The sequence below is a fragment of the Pseudorasbora parva genome, chromosome 17 (genome assembly GCF_024679245.1).
Source record: "Pseudorasbora parva isolate DD20220531a chromosome 17, ASM2467924v1, whole genome shotgun sequence".
Classification (NCBI taxonomy): domain Eukaryota; kingdom Metazoa; phylum Chordata; class Actinopteri; order Cypriniformes; family Gobionidae; genus Pseudorasbora; species Pseudorasbora parva.
The window spans coordinates 15,534,595-15,553,750 of NC_090188.1; the positions used below are offsets into that span (position 1 = coordinate 15,534,595).

General features: G+C 36.9%; 1 protein-coding gene across 1 annotated transcript; it reads left to right on the forward strand.

Annotated features, from left to right (window-relative positions):
- The first annotated feature begins 7,837 nt into the window (after positions 1-7,837).
- On the forward strand, positions 7,838-16,151 carry LOC137045586 (uncharacterized). Its single transcript, XM_067422294.1, has 8 exons — positions 7,838-7,901; positions 9,254-9,461; positions 10,073-10,238; positions 10,325-11,584; positions 11,734-11,799; positions 13,643-13,713; positions 15,755-15,798; positions 16,044-16,151. The coding sequence occupies exons 2-8, from the start codon at positions 9,258-9,260 to the stop codon at positions 16,096-16,098; spliced, it is 1,866 nt and encodes a 621-aa protein (XP_067278395.1). The 5' UTR covers positions 7,838-7,901; positions 9,254-9,257; the 3' UTR covers positions 16,099-16,151.
- The last annotated feature ends 3,005 nt before the right edge of the window (positions 16,152-19,156 follow it).

Here is a 19,156-nt window from a genome sequence, read left to right on the forward strand (position 1 = left end):
GTACTTTCAGTAAAGGCTATTTTTTGGATTGGGGTGAAGTTTTGTCCTTTTAAAGTAACAATATGTTTCCATAGAAACATATTCTTTTATTTCAAAAGATCAATGCTAAATTTGATTCCTCATGATGTGACCCCTTTAAGGACAGCTACATGAAGTTTCAACCCTAGTTTCTCTGATAAAAACACATCTCCTATGATGCCTTTAGATGAGAAGGCACAACATTATTATCAGAGCTAGGCTTTGGGGCACTGGGCCAAAATACAGTTAAGATGCACAAAGTAATTAAATCCTCTGGCATTGCTGCTAATACAATTTTTCACAGTTGTTTTGGTGCATTTCTCAGAATTCAACTGAATTTGTAGTCATCATAGTCATTTTGTGCACATCATAAAAGCAATGTCTCAATCTTTTGAACAAATTGCAAATGCTTTGGTACATTAATGCATAACTGTCTGCTGTTTCCTATCAACTGCTTATGTATTGTTGCTCAAAATGTATTATATTGGTTCCCTCTTTAATAGTCTTGCCCCTCTAAACATCTAGGCATTAGTTCCTTGCATAAGTCATTAAATGCAAATGGCTGAACTAGTTTTTGTAATGTGTCAAGTAGATTTTTTACATTTCTATTAGATGTTTGTTTGTAAATGTGTCCTGAATTGCTGAGGTAAATTCTGAACTACACTAATGAAGGGAAATGTAAATGACTAGATATAAATGGCAACCAATGACCAACCAGTTCTATTAAATGCAACCCGAATTCTGGAAAAGTTGGAATTTTCAATGTAAATAAAATGAAAACAAAAAGACTGTCAAATCCACACTATTCACAATAGAACATAGATAACATATAAAATGTTTAAATGTAGAAATGTTATACGTTCATCCACTCATTTCTGTTGGACCTGTACAACAAAAGTTGGCACAGGGGCAACAAATGGCTGACAATTTTGATTCAGCTGGGAGAACATCTAAATACGAATGAATTGATATCAGGTCTGTAACATGATTAGCTATAGAGGTAGAGTCTCTCAGAAATAAAGATGTGCAGAGGCTGTGAAATCTGTGAAAGAGTCCGAAAAAACTGTGAAATCTGTGAAAGAGTGCGAAAAAACAATGTTCTTCAACCTCAAATTGCAAAGGTTTTGCAAATCTCATCATCTACAGTGCATCGTCAAACGATTCAGAGAAACCGGAGAAATCTCTGTATGTAATGGACAAGTCTGAAGACCTTTTATTGGATGCCCATGGTCTTCAAGCCTGATTGTGTCAGGGACATTAATAAATGGGCCCAGGAATACTTCCAGAAACCACTGTCATTAAAAACAGTCCGTCGTAACATCTGCAGATGCAAACTAAAGCTCTATCCTGCATAAAGGAAGCCATATGTGAACAAGCTCCAGAAGCACTGTCGTGTCCTGCGGGTCAAGGCTCATTTAAAATGCACTGTTTCAAAGTGGAAAAAGTGTTCTATGGTCTGACGAGTCCAAATTTGACATTCTTGTAGGAAATCACGGACACCGTGTCCTCCGGGATAAAGAGAAGAGAGACCTTACTGCCTGTTGTCAGCGTTCGGTTTGAAAGCCAGCATCTCTGATGGTATGGGGCTGCATAAGTGCATACGGTATGGGCAGATTGCATGTTTTGGAAGGCACTATGTTTGCTGAAAGGTATATAAAAAGCAACATATGCTCCCCTCCAGACTACGCCTGTTTCAGGGAAAGCCTTGAATTTCAACAGGACAATGCAAAGCCACATATTGCAGCTATTACAACAGCATGGCTTCGTCATAGAAGTGTGCTGAATTGGTCTGATATTTCACCTATAGAGAACATTTGGTGTAGCCTAGAAATCTAGACGCCCCATAGGAGCTTAATATGATGATGGCCGAGTTGCGCTTGCATACTAGTAAACACAGAAGCTGGCGAACGGCGGTCTGTCAAATCAGCTTTGACCGCGACTCTGGAAGACTTTGAGTTAAACTTTTCTCTGAGAAAAGAACAAAAAAATGCACTGAAATCATTCTTAATAAGGGAAGATGTGTTCTGAGTTTTGCCGACCGGATACGGTGAAAGTTTAATCTGTCAACTAGCTCCGCTTCACCTTCGTTGCTCTGGTTGGTGGTAGCGCTATCCTATCGTGTGCAGAGGGAGTTTGAAAGAAAACCGTTTATCCCGCCCCTCGGATTGAGCCCTGTCTATGGTGAGTTTCCAGACCAAACATCTTGATGAGGGTCTGGCTTGTCAGGCTACATTTGGTGCATAATTAAACAAAACAAAAAAATACGTCAAAGACCACAAACTTTTCAGTACACTGTAAAAAAAAATCAGGTCTCCAATTAAAAAAATTCTAGTGACTGATCACATCTAAGTGTGTAAGTTATCCAAATTTAATTTCTGTGAATTAACACTAGAAACTGTTCAATTGGAGACCTGATTTTTTTTCTTTTTCTTACAGTGTATCTAAGTCCAGTTGTGATTTGAAACTCTTTTAGTTTTCATTTTATTTAAACTTAATAAAACATCCCAACATTTCCAGAAATTGGGTTGTAGCTTAAATGGTGCATCTCACGAAGCTTCATTTGGCAAGCATAGACAGAGGACAACTTAGTGTTACAATGGAAGAACAAGGAAACAAACAGCCAATAAAAAGAAGAATAGTAAGAATGTGTGGTGGATGGCCACTGTTGTGGACCATGTTCTCAATAATGACATTATAGCTGAGCCGGCTCGAAAGGTACAGCCGAATGTCGGGAGAACAACCGTGTCCTCAATCATGAGATGTTCACTATACTGTATAATTGCTACAATACTATATTATAGTAGTCTACTGTCAGTCGCTTGCAATCAACATCCCGCGTAGAATAATGTGTAAATTTGTACAGTTGAAATGTATATATGCCATGCAGATAAAGTGAAGTATTGTGCATTTTTACAAATGTATTATCAAAAATGTAGCTATAGTCTACATAAGAAAATACTGTCAGAGTACACTGTTATTGCCACTATCTATGTGTTATGTTTCGTGGATTTTCGTTTGGATCCGTTAGTCGCCTGCTGTGTCACATGTTTCCTTTGTTCTAGTTTCCCACCATTAATCTGTTATCATGGACACTCATTAATCATCACAGCTCTTTGTCATTGACTCATCATCATTGTGTAGGCTATTTAAGTTCCTCTTTGTCCTCACTTCAGTGTCCGGTATTGTTTGTGTATGTTTGTGGTATGCTGTTACACTGCCTTCCGTCATTGGATTTTCCAATTTACCAAGTTTGTTTTATTAAAGAATTTGTTTGTTGACACCTGTTTGAACCTTTTTTCTTCATCTGAACTCAACCGTAACAGGTATATTGACAACGTGACTAAGCATTTTGACGGTCTTGTTTGTGAACAATGACGGGTCATTAACAGGGTGTATTTGAGAAAGCAGGTTATTTGACATACATTTAAAATGAATATAGTTATTATAGTTATTAATATAGCCAAATTTGTTATACAAATATAATATTATATATTCATTCTAAAGAAGAAAAATAAAAATATAAAAAGGTAATGTTTAAATGTTAATTCAATATATTTATTATTTGTTTTATTGTGATCTCACACATGGATCTGCATTCAATTAATTAGCAAAAAATTATAATATGCTATACATTAATTAGGTTATGTAAATCGCTATTACAGTTTTTCTCCATTGCTAAAACACTAAAACCCACTAGTTGAACAAAGTTCTCAGTTGCCTGAAGTCATTTAGTTAATTGTGCAGTCTGTAGTCAATACCTTAAACAATTTCACATGGTAAAACACAATTTGCAGATCTCACTTAGACATTTCAGCAAAACTCTAAACACATTCTCATTCTCAAAAGGCATTCTGCACTCTAAAGCACGTCATCCATGCTGGTAAACTCAAGTGGCAACAATCAAATACAAATGGAGAACACAATGTCATTGATTGAACACAACCACTCAAAATTGTCTTAACCTGTTTCAAATGATGAGACAACCAATATAAGTACAGTGCATTGTAGGCTGTATACTGTACAATGAACAAATTGTATGGCCCTGAACATTGTGTTTTCCATTTGTTAACAGTACTGACTGCTCAATCGATTTTGACTGGTTGCAGGTTCATATCAGCAAAGAACGAGAATTACAGCATCACAGAGACAAGTGTGTGAGATGCAGGGTACAGTACTGTAAAAAAAAAACAACTGATCAACTGGAAATGCATATCTTTAGCACAAATTGTATTTATTGTGTGATTTATCCGGCAAAATGAGTTTTTATGTGCATATGTTACATAGTTTTTGCGTGCATATGATACGTGCTTTATAACGTTTTATGTGCATGCACTCCACACAACTAAACCTACCTAATGGGGTGACCATGCAAATCATATGCACGTCGCTTATAAATCACACAATAAATACATTTGTGCGTGCTATATGCATGAACCCTAGTATAAACCTACCAAATGGGGTGATGATGCGTATCATATGCACCTAAAATCTAATTTTGCCATATAAATATGTGCATTCTGTGTGGGGCGTGGTGTTTGGATCCCAGCACTTCGGTCTAGTTGGGTTTTGGTTTTGTGTTGGGATTCAGACATTCATGCTCCTCATGTTTTGTTGTGTAGCATGCAGCTGGTGTTTTTCACTAGCTGCTTGCGTTCCTGTTTGCATGTTTTGTGTGAACATGAAGCTTATGAGTTTTCATTTGCTGCATGTTCATGTCAGGTTTGGTGTGAGCACACGTTCATGTGTTTCCTTGTCCCATGTGCTCATGTCAATTGTCTAACCCCACCCACCTTGTTTCCTGATTATTGGTTCATTTGCTCCCCATTTAAGGCTGCAACATACTCTGCAAGAACAAAGAAAAAAGTTCTTGCTCCCAGGGCTGCGAGAACAAAATTACGTCATTTTGTTCTCGCAGCCCTGGTTTGGGAGTTCTCGCAGCTTGTTCTCGACACATCGCCTGAGCAGAACATTTTTCTTGTGGGTGTTCGAGAACTATTGTGTGATTGGTCAGACATTTAAAGCAGGCTCGGTTAATGCGGAGAAACGCAGATGATTAACACCTGCTTTTCTCGTGAAGTATGGAATGTACTGCCAGAACGAGCATTGTTCGTGTTCTTGCCACCTCGAGAAAACTAACAAATTTCTTTGTTCTTGCAGAGTATGTTCCAAGCTTTAGTCTCCTTTTGTTTGCATCCTGTGCTGGATCGTCGTCAAACTTACCTCATGTTTTCATGCCTGCTGCATTGTCAAGAGTCAAGTCAAGTCGTGTTTTCCCCCTTAGGGTAGTTTTTGTTTGTCTTTATTTATTTTTTTATTAAATAAAGCCCATTCTTCCTGCAATTGAGTCCTCACTCCTTTTCCCTCTACAAACCCTGACATTATAGTTCTCCTTTTTAATCCGCTTAGAAAAATGCTACATTGTATTTTATGTCACCATATTTGATCGTTCATCTATAAGTGTAACTATTAAAATAGGGAAAACGTGGAGGTGTTTGGTCGCTTCTAACTTGATCTCCGTTTGGTACCATAGTGAATGAAATGGGCTTAGTGGGCTGAGCAAAATGCTATCAGATCAACACCGCAAGTCAGAGAGATTAACTGCATGTAATGAGACGAGAGGTATGTATCAACTCGTTTTAGTTAAGGGAATAACATAGCTTATAATGAAAAAGCGGTGAAGTATCCCTTTAAATTAAAGGAAGTGTATGTAAGATTGTGGCCAAAACTGGTACTGCAATCAGTTTTTCATTTCAAATAACCGTAGAGCGGTGTATCCCCCTCCCCCTCTCCTTTCTGCTCCCCCCTGACTCGAGGTTGCAGGATCAGCAGGGACGTTTGCCTGACAACACTACTGACTTTGTGATTGGTCAACAGGTGGAGGGTGGAGATTCAGACCAAAACACAATATGCCAACATCAACATCAGTTGAGGGCTGCAACAACAACTTTTAAATGACAATATCCTGGCCGGACTACTGTTGTCAGTGATATAAGTATTTCAAATTAACATTATTTCTTAATGTCTAGTGACATATCAGGGCCATTTTATGATTAATTGAAATACATTTCTTACATACAGTTCCTTTAAGTCAAATGATCACTAGATAGACTATGATATAGATATTTTAGCTGCACTGGGATCATATTGTATCTGACAAGTGACAAATATGAAGGACAGAAAAAAACTATTTTGTTTCAAGGCAAGTCAAGGACAAAGTAGAGCTCACACTGGACCATAGCTTTTGTTATTATGAGGAAAAGCTACAACTCTGCATTTATCTCTGCAACGGTTGCTCAGTTTGTCTCCAGGCTGCAGTAATAGTGCAGGATTGATATGGCTAGATTTGAGTGGAAACGGCCGAGTCGGGTGGTTGTGTTTTATATGTGCCTGAGTGGGAAAACATCACTTGTTTGGTGGCAACTCTGAGATCAATGTAGTCTCTGTGCTTGGGCACAAATCATTCACATGGATGGAATGAAGAGGCTTTGCAGGAAGACTGGGTATCAGGTTGTTTGTTTAGCTTTTCCAAAAGGACATCTGTTTGAATTTGTGTGGAATGGAAAAAAATGTTCTTCAGAGAGGTGTTTTATTTACCTGTTTTTGAGCTCTTGTTTGTGTAGTTGAGACAAACGAGAAAGAAGAAATACCCCACCTTCTGCTACGAGTTTACTGATCTACAACCCATTCTCACTCCCAGGGCGTCAAAAACCGAAGCATGGTCAAGTGCTTTCCGCGTCCAGATGAAGACGTGAAAAGCACCCCTAGGCGTCACTATATTGACGCCCCGGGAACTCCATTGATTTCAACGGACACCGTTAGGCGTCACTATATTGACGCCCCGGGAACTCCATTGATTTCAACGGACACCGTTAGGCGTCACTATATTGACGCCCCGGGAACTCCATTGATTTCAACGGACACCGTTAGGCGTCACTATATTGACGCCCCGGGAGCTCCATTGATTTCAACGGACACCGTTAGGCGTCAGATTAAGACGCATACGGCAAACGAGCCTATAGTATAGCCTATACGTCATCGCAATTTTCCAAAGCTCTGGTAATAAATAAATATTAAATAGATACATTTTTATAGCTAAGTTTCTAGACATAAATGTATTTATTTTTGTCTATAAATTCCCAATTTAATATTTTCTGTAAAGACTTTTATCTGGATATGTAGGCTACCTTTAGTAACTCCAAAGCTTTAAAATCCATAACATATATGTGTTATATATATCTTTGTGTTTTTTATTTATAATGCATAATTAAATGATTATGTAGGCCTACTGTATACGGCCTGTTTCTTATTGTAAAACTGTTTCAAATTATATTTGTAGATTGGAGATGCCCAAAACGCATGTCTATTATTTTATATGCTTAATGTATTATTTTTTATTTATTTATGACTTCTAGGCTAGTTTTGCATTAGATGCCAGGATCATTAATAAATTAATTATCAGCACGCTATTAATGTAATCTGTAGAATATTACCACGTGTTTTATCAATATTAACTGATGTGGTTCTTATGTTGGCCAATGAAAACACAACATAGCATACACTTACAAAAAAATCAAAAGGATATTTATACGAAGTAAAATTATAAATGTTTGTTTATAATTAAGAAATGTAAAATAGTGTGTTATTAAAAAAAACTAAAATGAAATGAAAAAGCAATGCCACAATAATAAATAAATAAAAAATATCCTTGGCATTTCGCGGTAAATCTTGTCTCGCTTTTGAGAGTCGACACCGCGTGTCGATTCCTGTGCTGGAGTCGACCCCAACTCTGAGGCCATTCAGAGTCAAGGAATCGATTCTTTTGAGTCACTACACACTGCTCTACCCCGCCCCATCACTACACTGCTATTGCTCATCTTTGCACGGTAGGTGGTACAGAAATTAAATAAAATCAGATTCTACACTGGAATCACTGTACTTTTGTTATATAAATAAATATAGCCATACCCCCAAACTGACTGGTGCCAATGATACCTGACACGTGATGCATGCTATAACGTTAAATGTTATATGTTGCTAATAATGGCATGTGGCACCAATATGTCATGGTCAAGTGTTAGCATGTTAGCTAATACTTTATAATTTGGAGTTTATCAGACACTTTATTATGAACTGTTATTTGTGTCAAAATGCCATAATAGACAAGTTCGATAATGTTTTTTTGTTGTTGTTGTTATTTTAAATCGAATATCGACTAAATATACCATTTATAAAAGTTTATGTTCTCTACCAATCAAAAGTTTGAAAAACTACTATTTTTTTTTTAATAAGTCTCTTCTGCTCACCAAGGCTGCATTTGTTATTTTAAATAAAATACAAAATAAAAACTTAATATTATTAAATATTATTAAAAGTAAAATAATTTTCTATTTGAATATATTTTGAAATGTAGCATTATTATACTACTCCATGTTTAGAGTCACATGATCCTTCGGGGGGGGGGGGGGGGGGGGGTATTTATTCAGCTAGGATGCATTAAATTGATAGTATAGACACGTATAATGTTGCAAAACCTTTATATTTCAGATAAATGCTGCAAATCATTATATTAGAATGATTAGTGAAGGATCATATGACTCTAAAGATTGGAGTAATGATGATAAATTTAGCTTTGTTCACAGGAATAGCTTGCATTTTAAAATGTATTAAAAAGAAGATTATTTTACATTTAATAATATTTCACAATATTACAGTTTTTTGTATTTTAAATAGCATAAATGCAGCCTTTGGGAGCACAAGATACTTTCAAAAACAAATCAAAATAGTAGTTTCCAAACCTTTGACTGGTAGTGTATATGTAATTTTTTTAGGCCTATACATAATACGTGAATTATATGTGCTTATATGTTACATGCATTTATACACATACTGTAATGTTAAGTAAAAAAAAAAAAAAATACCCGTTTGAATGAATTGTCATTTAAACGATTTATTTCACATGATCTACAATCTGTCATGCATTCAAATAAATATAATTAATTATCTAACTGTCTGTCAACACCACTACAGCACCAAACATCCTCCCTTTTTCTTCTACTGTATATAGCATTCAAACAGAAAGAGTCAGGTAGAAAACTCAAATTGTGCTCTACCAAACGATTGAAAGATCTATTAATAGGTTAAGAGCTTAACATGTTATAAACTGTAGCATTTGCCTGCACTTGTTTTGTTTGCATTTCCAATCTTGCTTAAATTTTGTTTTTCCTTTTTTTTATAGCAAAATGTCAAAACCAAAACAGAAACCATGTCCCCACTGCCAGGCACTCAACAATGCCAGCTGCAAAACATGTAAAACATGTTTTGCTAGTTTAACCCTCAAAGATAAAGTAAAAAAAAAACTAAAGACTATCGAGGAGAGTGCATGGAATTCCCATACAAAAAAACACCGAAATGCTGCTCGTGTGGTGGATTCTGCCCGCATTGCTGTAAGTCTTGTTCTGCAAATGTAGTATTAGTATATATATTTTTCTGTTCATTGTATAACAATTCTTACATTTTGAGAAATGTATTACATTATAAAATCATTCAAAGCATGTCATATTTTAATTTTTATTACAGCTTTTAAAACATAAAATATATTAGTATTCCCTTATAGAACATTTTAAAAAAATCTAAATCCAGTCTTGAACTAACAGCCTAAATTTAAATATTCATGCAATAATGCATAATACTTACTTTTAAGGTTTAAAAGCTATTACAAGAATGAGAATATGTTTTTGTGAGTTTATAATGTAATAATTTTATCATAATGTACATTTTTTTGACATATGAGCTGAAGATTTTATTACATTTTGAGAATAGTATTACATTATGAACATTTTATTTCAATAATGATGTATTATTTATTAAATTATGTGCAGTTTTTTCACATTATGTGCAGTTATTGAGTTGCTACATTACAATTAAACATTTAGTCACCTTTCTTTTTGCTTTGATAATCCAGTTGATTTGCAACATAATTGTCTGCTAAATCCCTGCTTACCATTATGCATAGAGTGATATTTATTTGTCTATCTGTCCATTTCTTTTTTTACAGGTTAAGAAATTGGAGGTACTTGGCTATAAGCCAGTTCTCTTCATTTCGAAAGGGAAAAAAAATGGGTTTGTGGCTGAAGTCATCACTTCAATGGGTCCATTTGCAGCTGGACCACTTCAGAATATCTTTGGAAGGATGACTAGCCTTTATGAATTTTTTATTAAAAGTAAGTATTTTGTTCACATGATCTATATTTCCTCTCATGCATTCAAAGCAATATTTTCTCATTTTATTTCCAAAATGTTCTCATAGATTACCAGAGGATTCAAAACGCTAGTGCAAATGAAACTGTCTGCCAGGACCAGACTTCCCCTCTTCCTACTCCATCTTCTTCCTCCAGCACCCCTCCTTCTTCTTCCACTTTTGACACCCTTCCTCCTCCTCCTCTTCCTCCTCCTCCTCCTCCTCCTCCTTCATCTTTTTCCTCCAGCCTCCCTCCTCCTTCCTCTGGTGACATCCTTCCTCCATCTTCTTTCTCCAGCCTCCCCCCTTCTTCCTCCTCTTTTGAAACCCTTCCTCCTCCTTCTCCTCCTCCTCCTCCTCCTCCTCCTCCTCCTCCTTCATCTTTTTCCTCCAGCCTCCCTCCTCCTTCCTCCTCTTTCTACACCCTTCTTCCTCCTCCTCCTCCTCCTCCTCCATCTTTTTCCTCCATCCTCCCTCCTTCTTCCTCCTCTTTTGAAACCCTTCCTCCTCCTCCTCCTCCATCTTTTTCCTCCAGCCTCCCTCCTCCTTCCTCCTCTTTCTACACCCTTCTTCCTCCTCCTCCTCCATCTTTTTCCTCCATCCTCCCTCCTTCTTCCTCCTCTTTTGAAACCCTTCCTCCTCCTCCTCCTCCATCTTTTTCCTCCAGCCTCCCTCCTCCTTCCTCCTCTTTCTACACCCTTCTTCCTCCTCCTCATCCATCTCCTTCCTCCAGCCTCCCTCCTTCATCCTCCTCTTTTGAAACCCTTCCTCCTCCATCTTCTTCCTCCAGCCTCTCTCCTCCTTCCTCCTCTTTCTACACCCTTCTTCCTCCTCCTCCTCCTCCATCTCCTTCCTCCAGCCTCTTTCCTTCATCCTCCTCTTTTGAAACCCTTCCTCCTCCATCTTCTTCCTCAAGCCTCTCTCCCCCTTCCTCCTCTTTCTACACCCTTCCTCCTCCTCCTCCTCCTCCATCTCCTTCCTCCAGCCTCCATCCTCCTTCCTCTTTTGACATCCATCCTCCATCTTCTTACACCAGCCTCCCTTCTCATTCATCCTCTTTTTACACCCTTCTTCCTCCTCCCTCTTCTTCTTCCAGCATTCCTCTTCCCACCTCCTCTTACATGACCCTTCTTTCTCCTAACTCTTCTGTCTGCACTTATCCTCCTCCACCACCTTCTTTCCCCACTCCTCCTCCTACACAATTTCCCCCCTTCCCTACTCCTACCTCCTCTTGCATCACCCTTCCTCAAATCCCTTTAAATCAGTCTACAAACCCTTCTGTCTCCTGCCAAAACAGCCATGCTGCCCCATCTAACCCCAAAGATGCAGGTGATTTTTTTCACTTCAGAAAAAAAAAACTTCACAACATGCATAACATTCTATTTCAATTTGAACAAAGGTCTATTCCCAAATTTTATAGTGTGTGTGTGTGTGTGTGTGTGTGTGTGTGTGTGTGTGTGTGTGTGTGTGTTTTACAGATAATTCATCCACAGTAGTCCCAAAGACAGGAGGCAAGCAAGGGAAATGGACGTATAAACAAGAAGGTATTGCATATTAGTACTTTTAATGAAAACTGACTAACTGCAGAGTAGAACACTGCAGAGTGTTCTTTTTTTCAAAGTCTTTTTTTTTTTTAAAAATGCAGTCCGTAATTTTTTGTGCTCTAGCGGTTAATAAACATAACTGCATGCGTCTCGCTGTTTATGTCTATGGCGAGTCACGCAGAGACTGCTCCTCCGCAGCGGTCACTACTGCTGTTAAAAAAAAAGTTACGGATAGCAGCTTTAAAGTTGTAAAATATTGTTAAATTACATAACTAATAATATACAATAATGTCTATGAAGCGGAATGTATGTATGCATGCAACTGAATAGACATAAACTGGAATGATCCCTTTCAATGTTCGACGTTGCATCTTCTTGAATTTAATACAGTGTTTAAAAGCGTACAGGCGTCATAATATTCCCGTGTGCATAGTTGCTGTAAGTATACCGATCTACACATGCTCGTTGCCATTCCAAATATTGACCCACAATTCCACAATGTGCATCTTCTATCAGTGGATCTTCTATCAGTGGATTTTCCAAAGAAGGTGTTTAACATGCAACAAATTTCAGATTAAAACAGGCCTATTCCAGGGGTGTGAATCAAAATTGTATTGAATTATTAATGGCAACATTGGTGTTTACATGACTTATTAGTAATTGGAATATTTCCAAATTCTGATTAATATTAATATGCATGTATTCTGGTGCATACATATTACGTATTTACATGTATGTTCTGCACAGTTTTGGAATGCTTTAAGTAAATGCTATTAAATAATGGGATACAAATTTCAAGTATTCTATTAATGGAACTTATATTTAAGCATTGTTTGAATTCTTGATCGAAACAAACGTGCTATGGGGCCTTGACGATAACAAAAAAGTTATAAAGTTATTGTTTAAACCATTGAACTGATATGGAGAAGGTTGCTGGTTCGATCCCAGCAGACACCACCAATATGTCCTTAGTATGAGCAAGACACTTTACTCCATGTTGCTCCAGGGGGATTGTCCCTGTTATACGGGCACTGTAAGCCGCTTTGGCGACTTAATGTAAAATTATCAAAGGGACAGTTCTGCCAAAAATGAAAATTCTGTCATCATTTACTCACCCTCAAGTTGTTCCAAGCCTGTATGAGTTTCTTTGTTCTGCTGAACACAAAAGAAGATATTTTGAAGAATGTTTGTTACCAAGCAGATATAGCAACCATTTGATAAAAAAAATACTATGCTAGTCAATGGTTGCTCTGCTTGATTACAATCATTCTTTAAAATATCTTCTTTTTTGTTCAGCAGAATAAAGAAACTCATACAGGTTTGGAACAACTTGAGGGTGAGTAAATGATGACAAAATTTTCATTTTGGGGTGAACTATCCCTTCAAGAGACCAGTAAGACAAAAGAGAAAACTTTAAATTTGCATGCCACTTAACTGTCAGAATGTGATCTGGGTTAAATAAGATCTTTAGTAAGCGTAGAGTATCTGGTATGCTCTCCATAGTGTATTGACCATACAAAATAAGCAGCTCCTAAAGACTTATTACAGTGCCTTTAATGTTAAAATAAAATATTTGGCATTATGCAAATGTATGAATCATGTCATCCATGCGTGTTTTGGGTTCATAATGTGGACTATTACCAAACCACAGCACCAATTTAAAGCAAACTATACTTCAGATGGCCTAATTTCAGTTCACTTTTAGGGTTTCAGGTGCAAGGACACCCAGTTAAGCTGGAACTTGGAACAGAGATATTATGCATTCTATTTATTAAGAATTGATTACTGAACTACTATATCATGAGTGTAAATATTTCCTAATTGTTATATTTCTCTATTATAGAATGCCAAGTTCATCCAAGATTAAAAACATTTCCCTATGATAAGATCGTAAGGAGGAGGACGTCAAAGGAAGTAAGATTGAACTCATATTTTGTTAATGTTGATCAGAAATGTATTCCTTGGTAAAAATGTTAACATGTAAGAACATTTTTAAGCAGGGTTGCCAACTCTCACGAATTTGGCGTGAGACACATGCTTTCAGGCTCTGTCTCATGGTCTCGCTCTGCCCAACCTAATCTCACGCCATAATGCCAAACCTGCTTTTGGTATTCAAGAAAGTCTAAGGTGTTAGTTTTAATGCAAAATTCAAATGATAAATAACGTTTTGGCGCACTTAATGTCGCATAACAGTTAAAGCCAGAGGGTTGCGACATGCTTTCATTTCCCGGCGACGCGCACGGTCACGTGGTTTATGGAGAGCTCAATACTTCTAGCGCTGTGTCAATTCATTTGAAAGGCTTAAGCGGATACACAACAGCTTCACTATACTAGTATTTGCAGCAAGTTTTGGTAAAAAGTACAGCATAGTGTGCATTGCCATTGATTATTATGTCAAACATATTTACAGTATCATTTTATTATGCAGAGTGGTAGAGATGCAGCATTGTTAACATTAATGTTAATGTTTTTCTTGTATTTAGCCCTCAGGTATTCCTTACTAATTGCTCACACTCATACTCATTGATGACAAATGTGACCAAACACCTGAACTATTTTTCAATTAAATGGTCTATATTTTAGTTCAATAATATTTATTAAATATTTTCAGGAGATATTTTGGTACTATACTATACTTTTGTTACAAATACTATTTGTGCAATAATTATTTAAAAGATTAATGACCACTTAAAATATTTTTCTTCTAATATTTATATTATTTATATTACAGTTAGTGTAGTAATTAAGGTTAAATAGAAAATTCTAATTTAAAGAGGCAAATTAGAGTCATTTTGTGGCTAGAAAAATAAACATTTTGTGTATATTCATTTGTAATGCTATTACCCACTAGGTGCTGTATGGCTCTTTAGTAAATATACATGTATCTAGTCTAGTTGTTCGAAAAATTATTGTAGATCATAACTACTTATTTTTAGGTTTTGCATTTTAATAAATATTTAGATATGATCAAACACAAAATTTCTTTAAATGTGAAATGTTAAAACTAGGGCCGGGACTCGATTAAAAAAAATAATCTAATTAATTAGAGGCTTTGTAATTAATTAATCGAAATTAATCGCATTTTAATCGCATATAAATATTTGACCTGAGAACAATGAGAAGTAATTTTTCACATGTATTTTTAGTAAACCATTGAATAATGACTGAATACATAAGCTTAATCAACAAAATATTGTTTATTTATTTCAGTCCAGCAGACCAGCGCAATGTTTGCCATTAAGTGTAGCAAAAGCGTATTTGTGATATTTGAGGCTCGATGTGCTGCGGTGATACGCTAACTCCTTGTTGTATAGCTTGCACACAACCATGCTCTTGACGACGCTTCCATTCTTTCGTTTTTTAAAACAAAATTTCCCATCCACGGGGCCGAGCAGAGCGTTCTCATCAGCTTCTTCGTTTATGTTCACTCATGCCCTGCATCTCAATCAGCTCCCTAGTTCACTAGTCAGGGCACTGATCAGGACATAAGTCAATGGGCTGACTCCCTGATCAGTGCCCTGACAACTGAACTAAGGAGCTGATTGAGACGCACCCATGGTTTGTTGTTGTCGTGACTCCGGAGCGCTAGTTGGTGTTCCAGTATAATCGGTCCGTCGAAACTGATTCATTGAAAAACGTTCCGCGGTGCAAAAATAAATGCGGTTAATTTTTTTCTTTTTTTTGCGTAATTAATTAACGCGTTAAAGTCACGTAATTAATTAATCTTAATTAACGCGTTAAAGTCCCGGCCCTAGTTAAAACGTTAAAAACTTACATCCAAATTTTTTAATGATACTTCACATTAATTTGTATTAAAAATTTAAGCATGATTTTCTAAGTTGGTGTGTGCGTGTGTGCGTATGGATGGGTTGGTTGGTTGGTTGGTTGTGTGTGTGTGTGTGTGTGTGTGTGTCTATTTAATACTACCAGTTAATGTTGCTTATGTTTCTTAAAGGGTGTCAAAGAGGTCAAAGTGCGATGGAAGCCGTGTTCAGGATGGTATGTATCGCATATAAACTGTATAAGAATGCACTACGATAATGTTACAAATGAGGTAAACCTGTTGTCCAAATCTAGGTTATTTGTGTTACTTGTATTATAATAAATCTTGCTTACATTTTTGTGCCATTACATTCTTAACTGAATGCAAATCCATTCTATGTTTAACACATGTCACAGCCTGTTCTGTAATTTTGTATATGATCAAATTAATATTTTTTTGTATTTTTGTTACTGATTTGCAGTGGGATGAAATGGGCGGACACCTGGGAGCCAAACAATCTTTTCTTCCCAGAATAGTTCTTGATTGAATGCTGAGTGTAAAATCTATGTACGTGTTCTTGATTAAGTGATTGTTTTTTTTAATTATTATTATTATTTTCTTTTTTTTAAATCTACTTGTTTGAATATTAATAAATATGTTTAATAAATGATCAATCATTGGTCCCGTGAGTGTCTTTTTTCCCCTGGAATTCCATTTTGTAGTTATATTTTCATCTGGGTGTTAATGGAACAAAGTCTGAAAATTATTGAAACCTTGCATGATGATCTGGTAAATGTTATTGAATTGATAAGTATGGTAACTGGGGCAAAATGGTTGTTCTTGTCTAGTTGTAGGTACACAGCAAAGATAAAGAGGTTATCCACAGATCTCTTGACATAACAGATTGTTTTTGTTTTTTGCCCCGAAGTGGGGCATTGATTGGTAATGGGACCCGAAAATTATATAATATTTTAAACATGTTAATGACTTTTTGCTATTTTAACAATTAGAGAGTTCCCCCGAAAATATTTGATTTCCATAGAGTGATGTGTTTAACGTAAAAACCTCTCATTGGCCATTCCAGCAATGAGCTGAACATGTCTGATTGGCTACACAAAACGCTGTAAAATTACCATGCACGTAGTAAGGTGCGGGAGTCTATCCCATCATCTTGGTTTGAATGAATGGAAACAACCCGACGGGTGGCCAGTAGGACTTTGCAACACAGAAAGACAAGCATTCACTCTATCATTTACGTGGACAATTTGTGTCAGTGTCAAATATTCTACCGACATGTAGAATATGCCTTTGACGTTTTACCCACAGGTCATTGGTCTTTTAAGCCGTAGCCTATTAAAACTGATTCATGGTACAAAATATGTTTTATTGTTATTATTACGTCAGTAATACAATAAGTTATCAATGAGGTGTTGCAATGTTGAGAGAAATTACTAATTTACCGAGATAACCCTAAGCATATGACTACACACTTCAATGAACTACAAATAGCAGCGCCTGTTCCACCGATAGAATCATAAAGGCTTATGGGTAATGAAGTTTAATAAAGAAATTAAATAAATACTATCTTTAATGAACAAAGGGATGTCTAAATAGGTTCATTGTGCAAACCTCGGAAATATTTGAGAGGCAGGCTAAAAGTAGCTGCTTTACTGTGAGCACTGTTTAAAACGCATTTATACCACATTTCAAAGTCTGAAAACTTTGTCCAACATTATTTAGTAAACATAGCGTAATTAGTTAATTAGTTTGCTCTTTCCGGAAGAGCTATGGGTTTCTAGAGGTGTAAAGACAGTAAAAGATATACATACACAAACATCCCCCTTTTACTGCCAAAACAGCCCTGACCCGTCGAGGCATGCACTCCAGACCCCTGAAGGCGTGCTGTGGTATCTGACACCAAGATGTTAGCAGCAGATCCCTAAAGTCCTGTAAGTTGCAAGGTTGGGCTTCCATGGATCGGACTTGTTTGTTCAGCACATCCCACAGATGCTCGATTGAATTGAGATCTGGGGAATTTGGAGGCCGAGTCGACGCCTCAAACTCGTTGTTGTGCTCCTCAAACCATTCCTGAAGCATTTGTGCTTTGTGTCAGGAGCATTATCCTGCTGGAAGAGCCACAGCCACCAGAATACCGTTTCCATGAAAGGCTGAACATGGTCTCAGCAATGCTTAGGTAGGTGGAGCGTGTCAAAGTAACATCCACATGGATGGAGGACCCAAGGTTTCCCAGCAGAACATTGCTCAAAGCATCACACTGCTCTTTCCATAATACATCCTGGGGCCATGTGTTCCCCAGGTAAGCCATGCACACACACCCGGCCATCCACATAATGTAAAAGAACACATGATTCATCAGAGCAGGCCACCTTCTTCCATTGCTCCATGGTCCAGTTCTGATGCTCACGTGCCCACTGTTGGTGCGTTCGGCGGGGTCAGGGGTCAGCATGGGCACCCTGACTGGTCTGTGTCTATTCCGCCCCATACACAACAAACTGAGATGCTTTGTGTATTCTGACACCTTTCTATCAGAAATAGCATTAACTTCTTGGGCAATTTGAGCTCCAGTAGTTCGTCTGTTTGATCGGACCACACGGGCCACACTCAAAAAAAATGATTCTAGCTGTTTGCTGAGTTTATTTAAATAAAATAAGCTGAAACAACACAAATCTTTAGTTTTTTACTTAAGTGTCATTTTAATTGATTTTATTAGGTTAAATGAAATAAAATTTGTTAAATGTTAAGTTAACCTAAAACATTTGTGTTGAGACTACATGAATCATTTATGTTGCGCTGACTGAACTGGGCAGTGTATTTCTATTCCCCCAGCATGCTTTGCATTGGGATGCCTCAGGAGAGTAAATGTTGAAATGAAGTGCTGTTTAATGTGTTTTTTAGTGAAGGGAAAGACCTGTTAATGTTTTGTGATATTTGACAGTTATATTTGACATTTAAAAGTTGTTATGTTGTGTTAATTTTTTTGAGGTTACCATTATCGTGAAGTGTAGATCTTGTGGTTAAGCTATGCTGTTCTGAAACTGTTCTAATGCCAGTGATGAGAGATGCTTAACTTGATTATATACTTGCATGTTACAATTAGCAATTGATCAAGTGTTGTTGACTAATAGTTTTTATAGAAATAAAGAAAACTAATTCATGTGACGCAGCTCCCATAAAATACATATGGGCATCAGTTCTATCCCTCTCTATCCTACTTTATCTAAATGGGTTGACATAAAATAATTTAGTCAAAACTACTAAAAAAAATTAAGTTAATACAACGAGATTACAACAAATGTGTGTAGTTGAGCTGACACTATTAAATTAAGCTGTGCCCAACCATAGTAAATAAGTTGAATCAACCTTAATAAATTAAGTTGACCCAACGTAAGTACATTAAATTGGATTAACAGATTTGCATAATGCTGAAATAAAGCAAGTTAATCATGTGGAAATACTTTCCATGATTTTTTTTATGTTCATTCAAAGAGTCATTTTTTTTGAGTGCAGCCTTCGCTTCCCACGTGCATCATTGAGCCTTGGCTTATGGGTAATGACCCTGTTGTTGGTTCACCA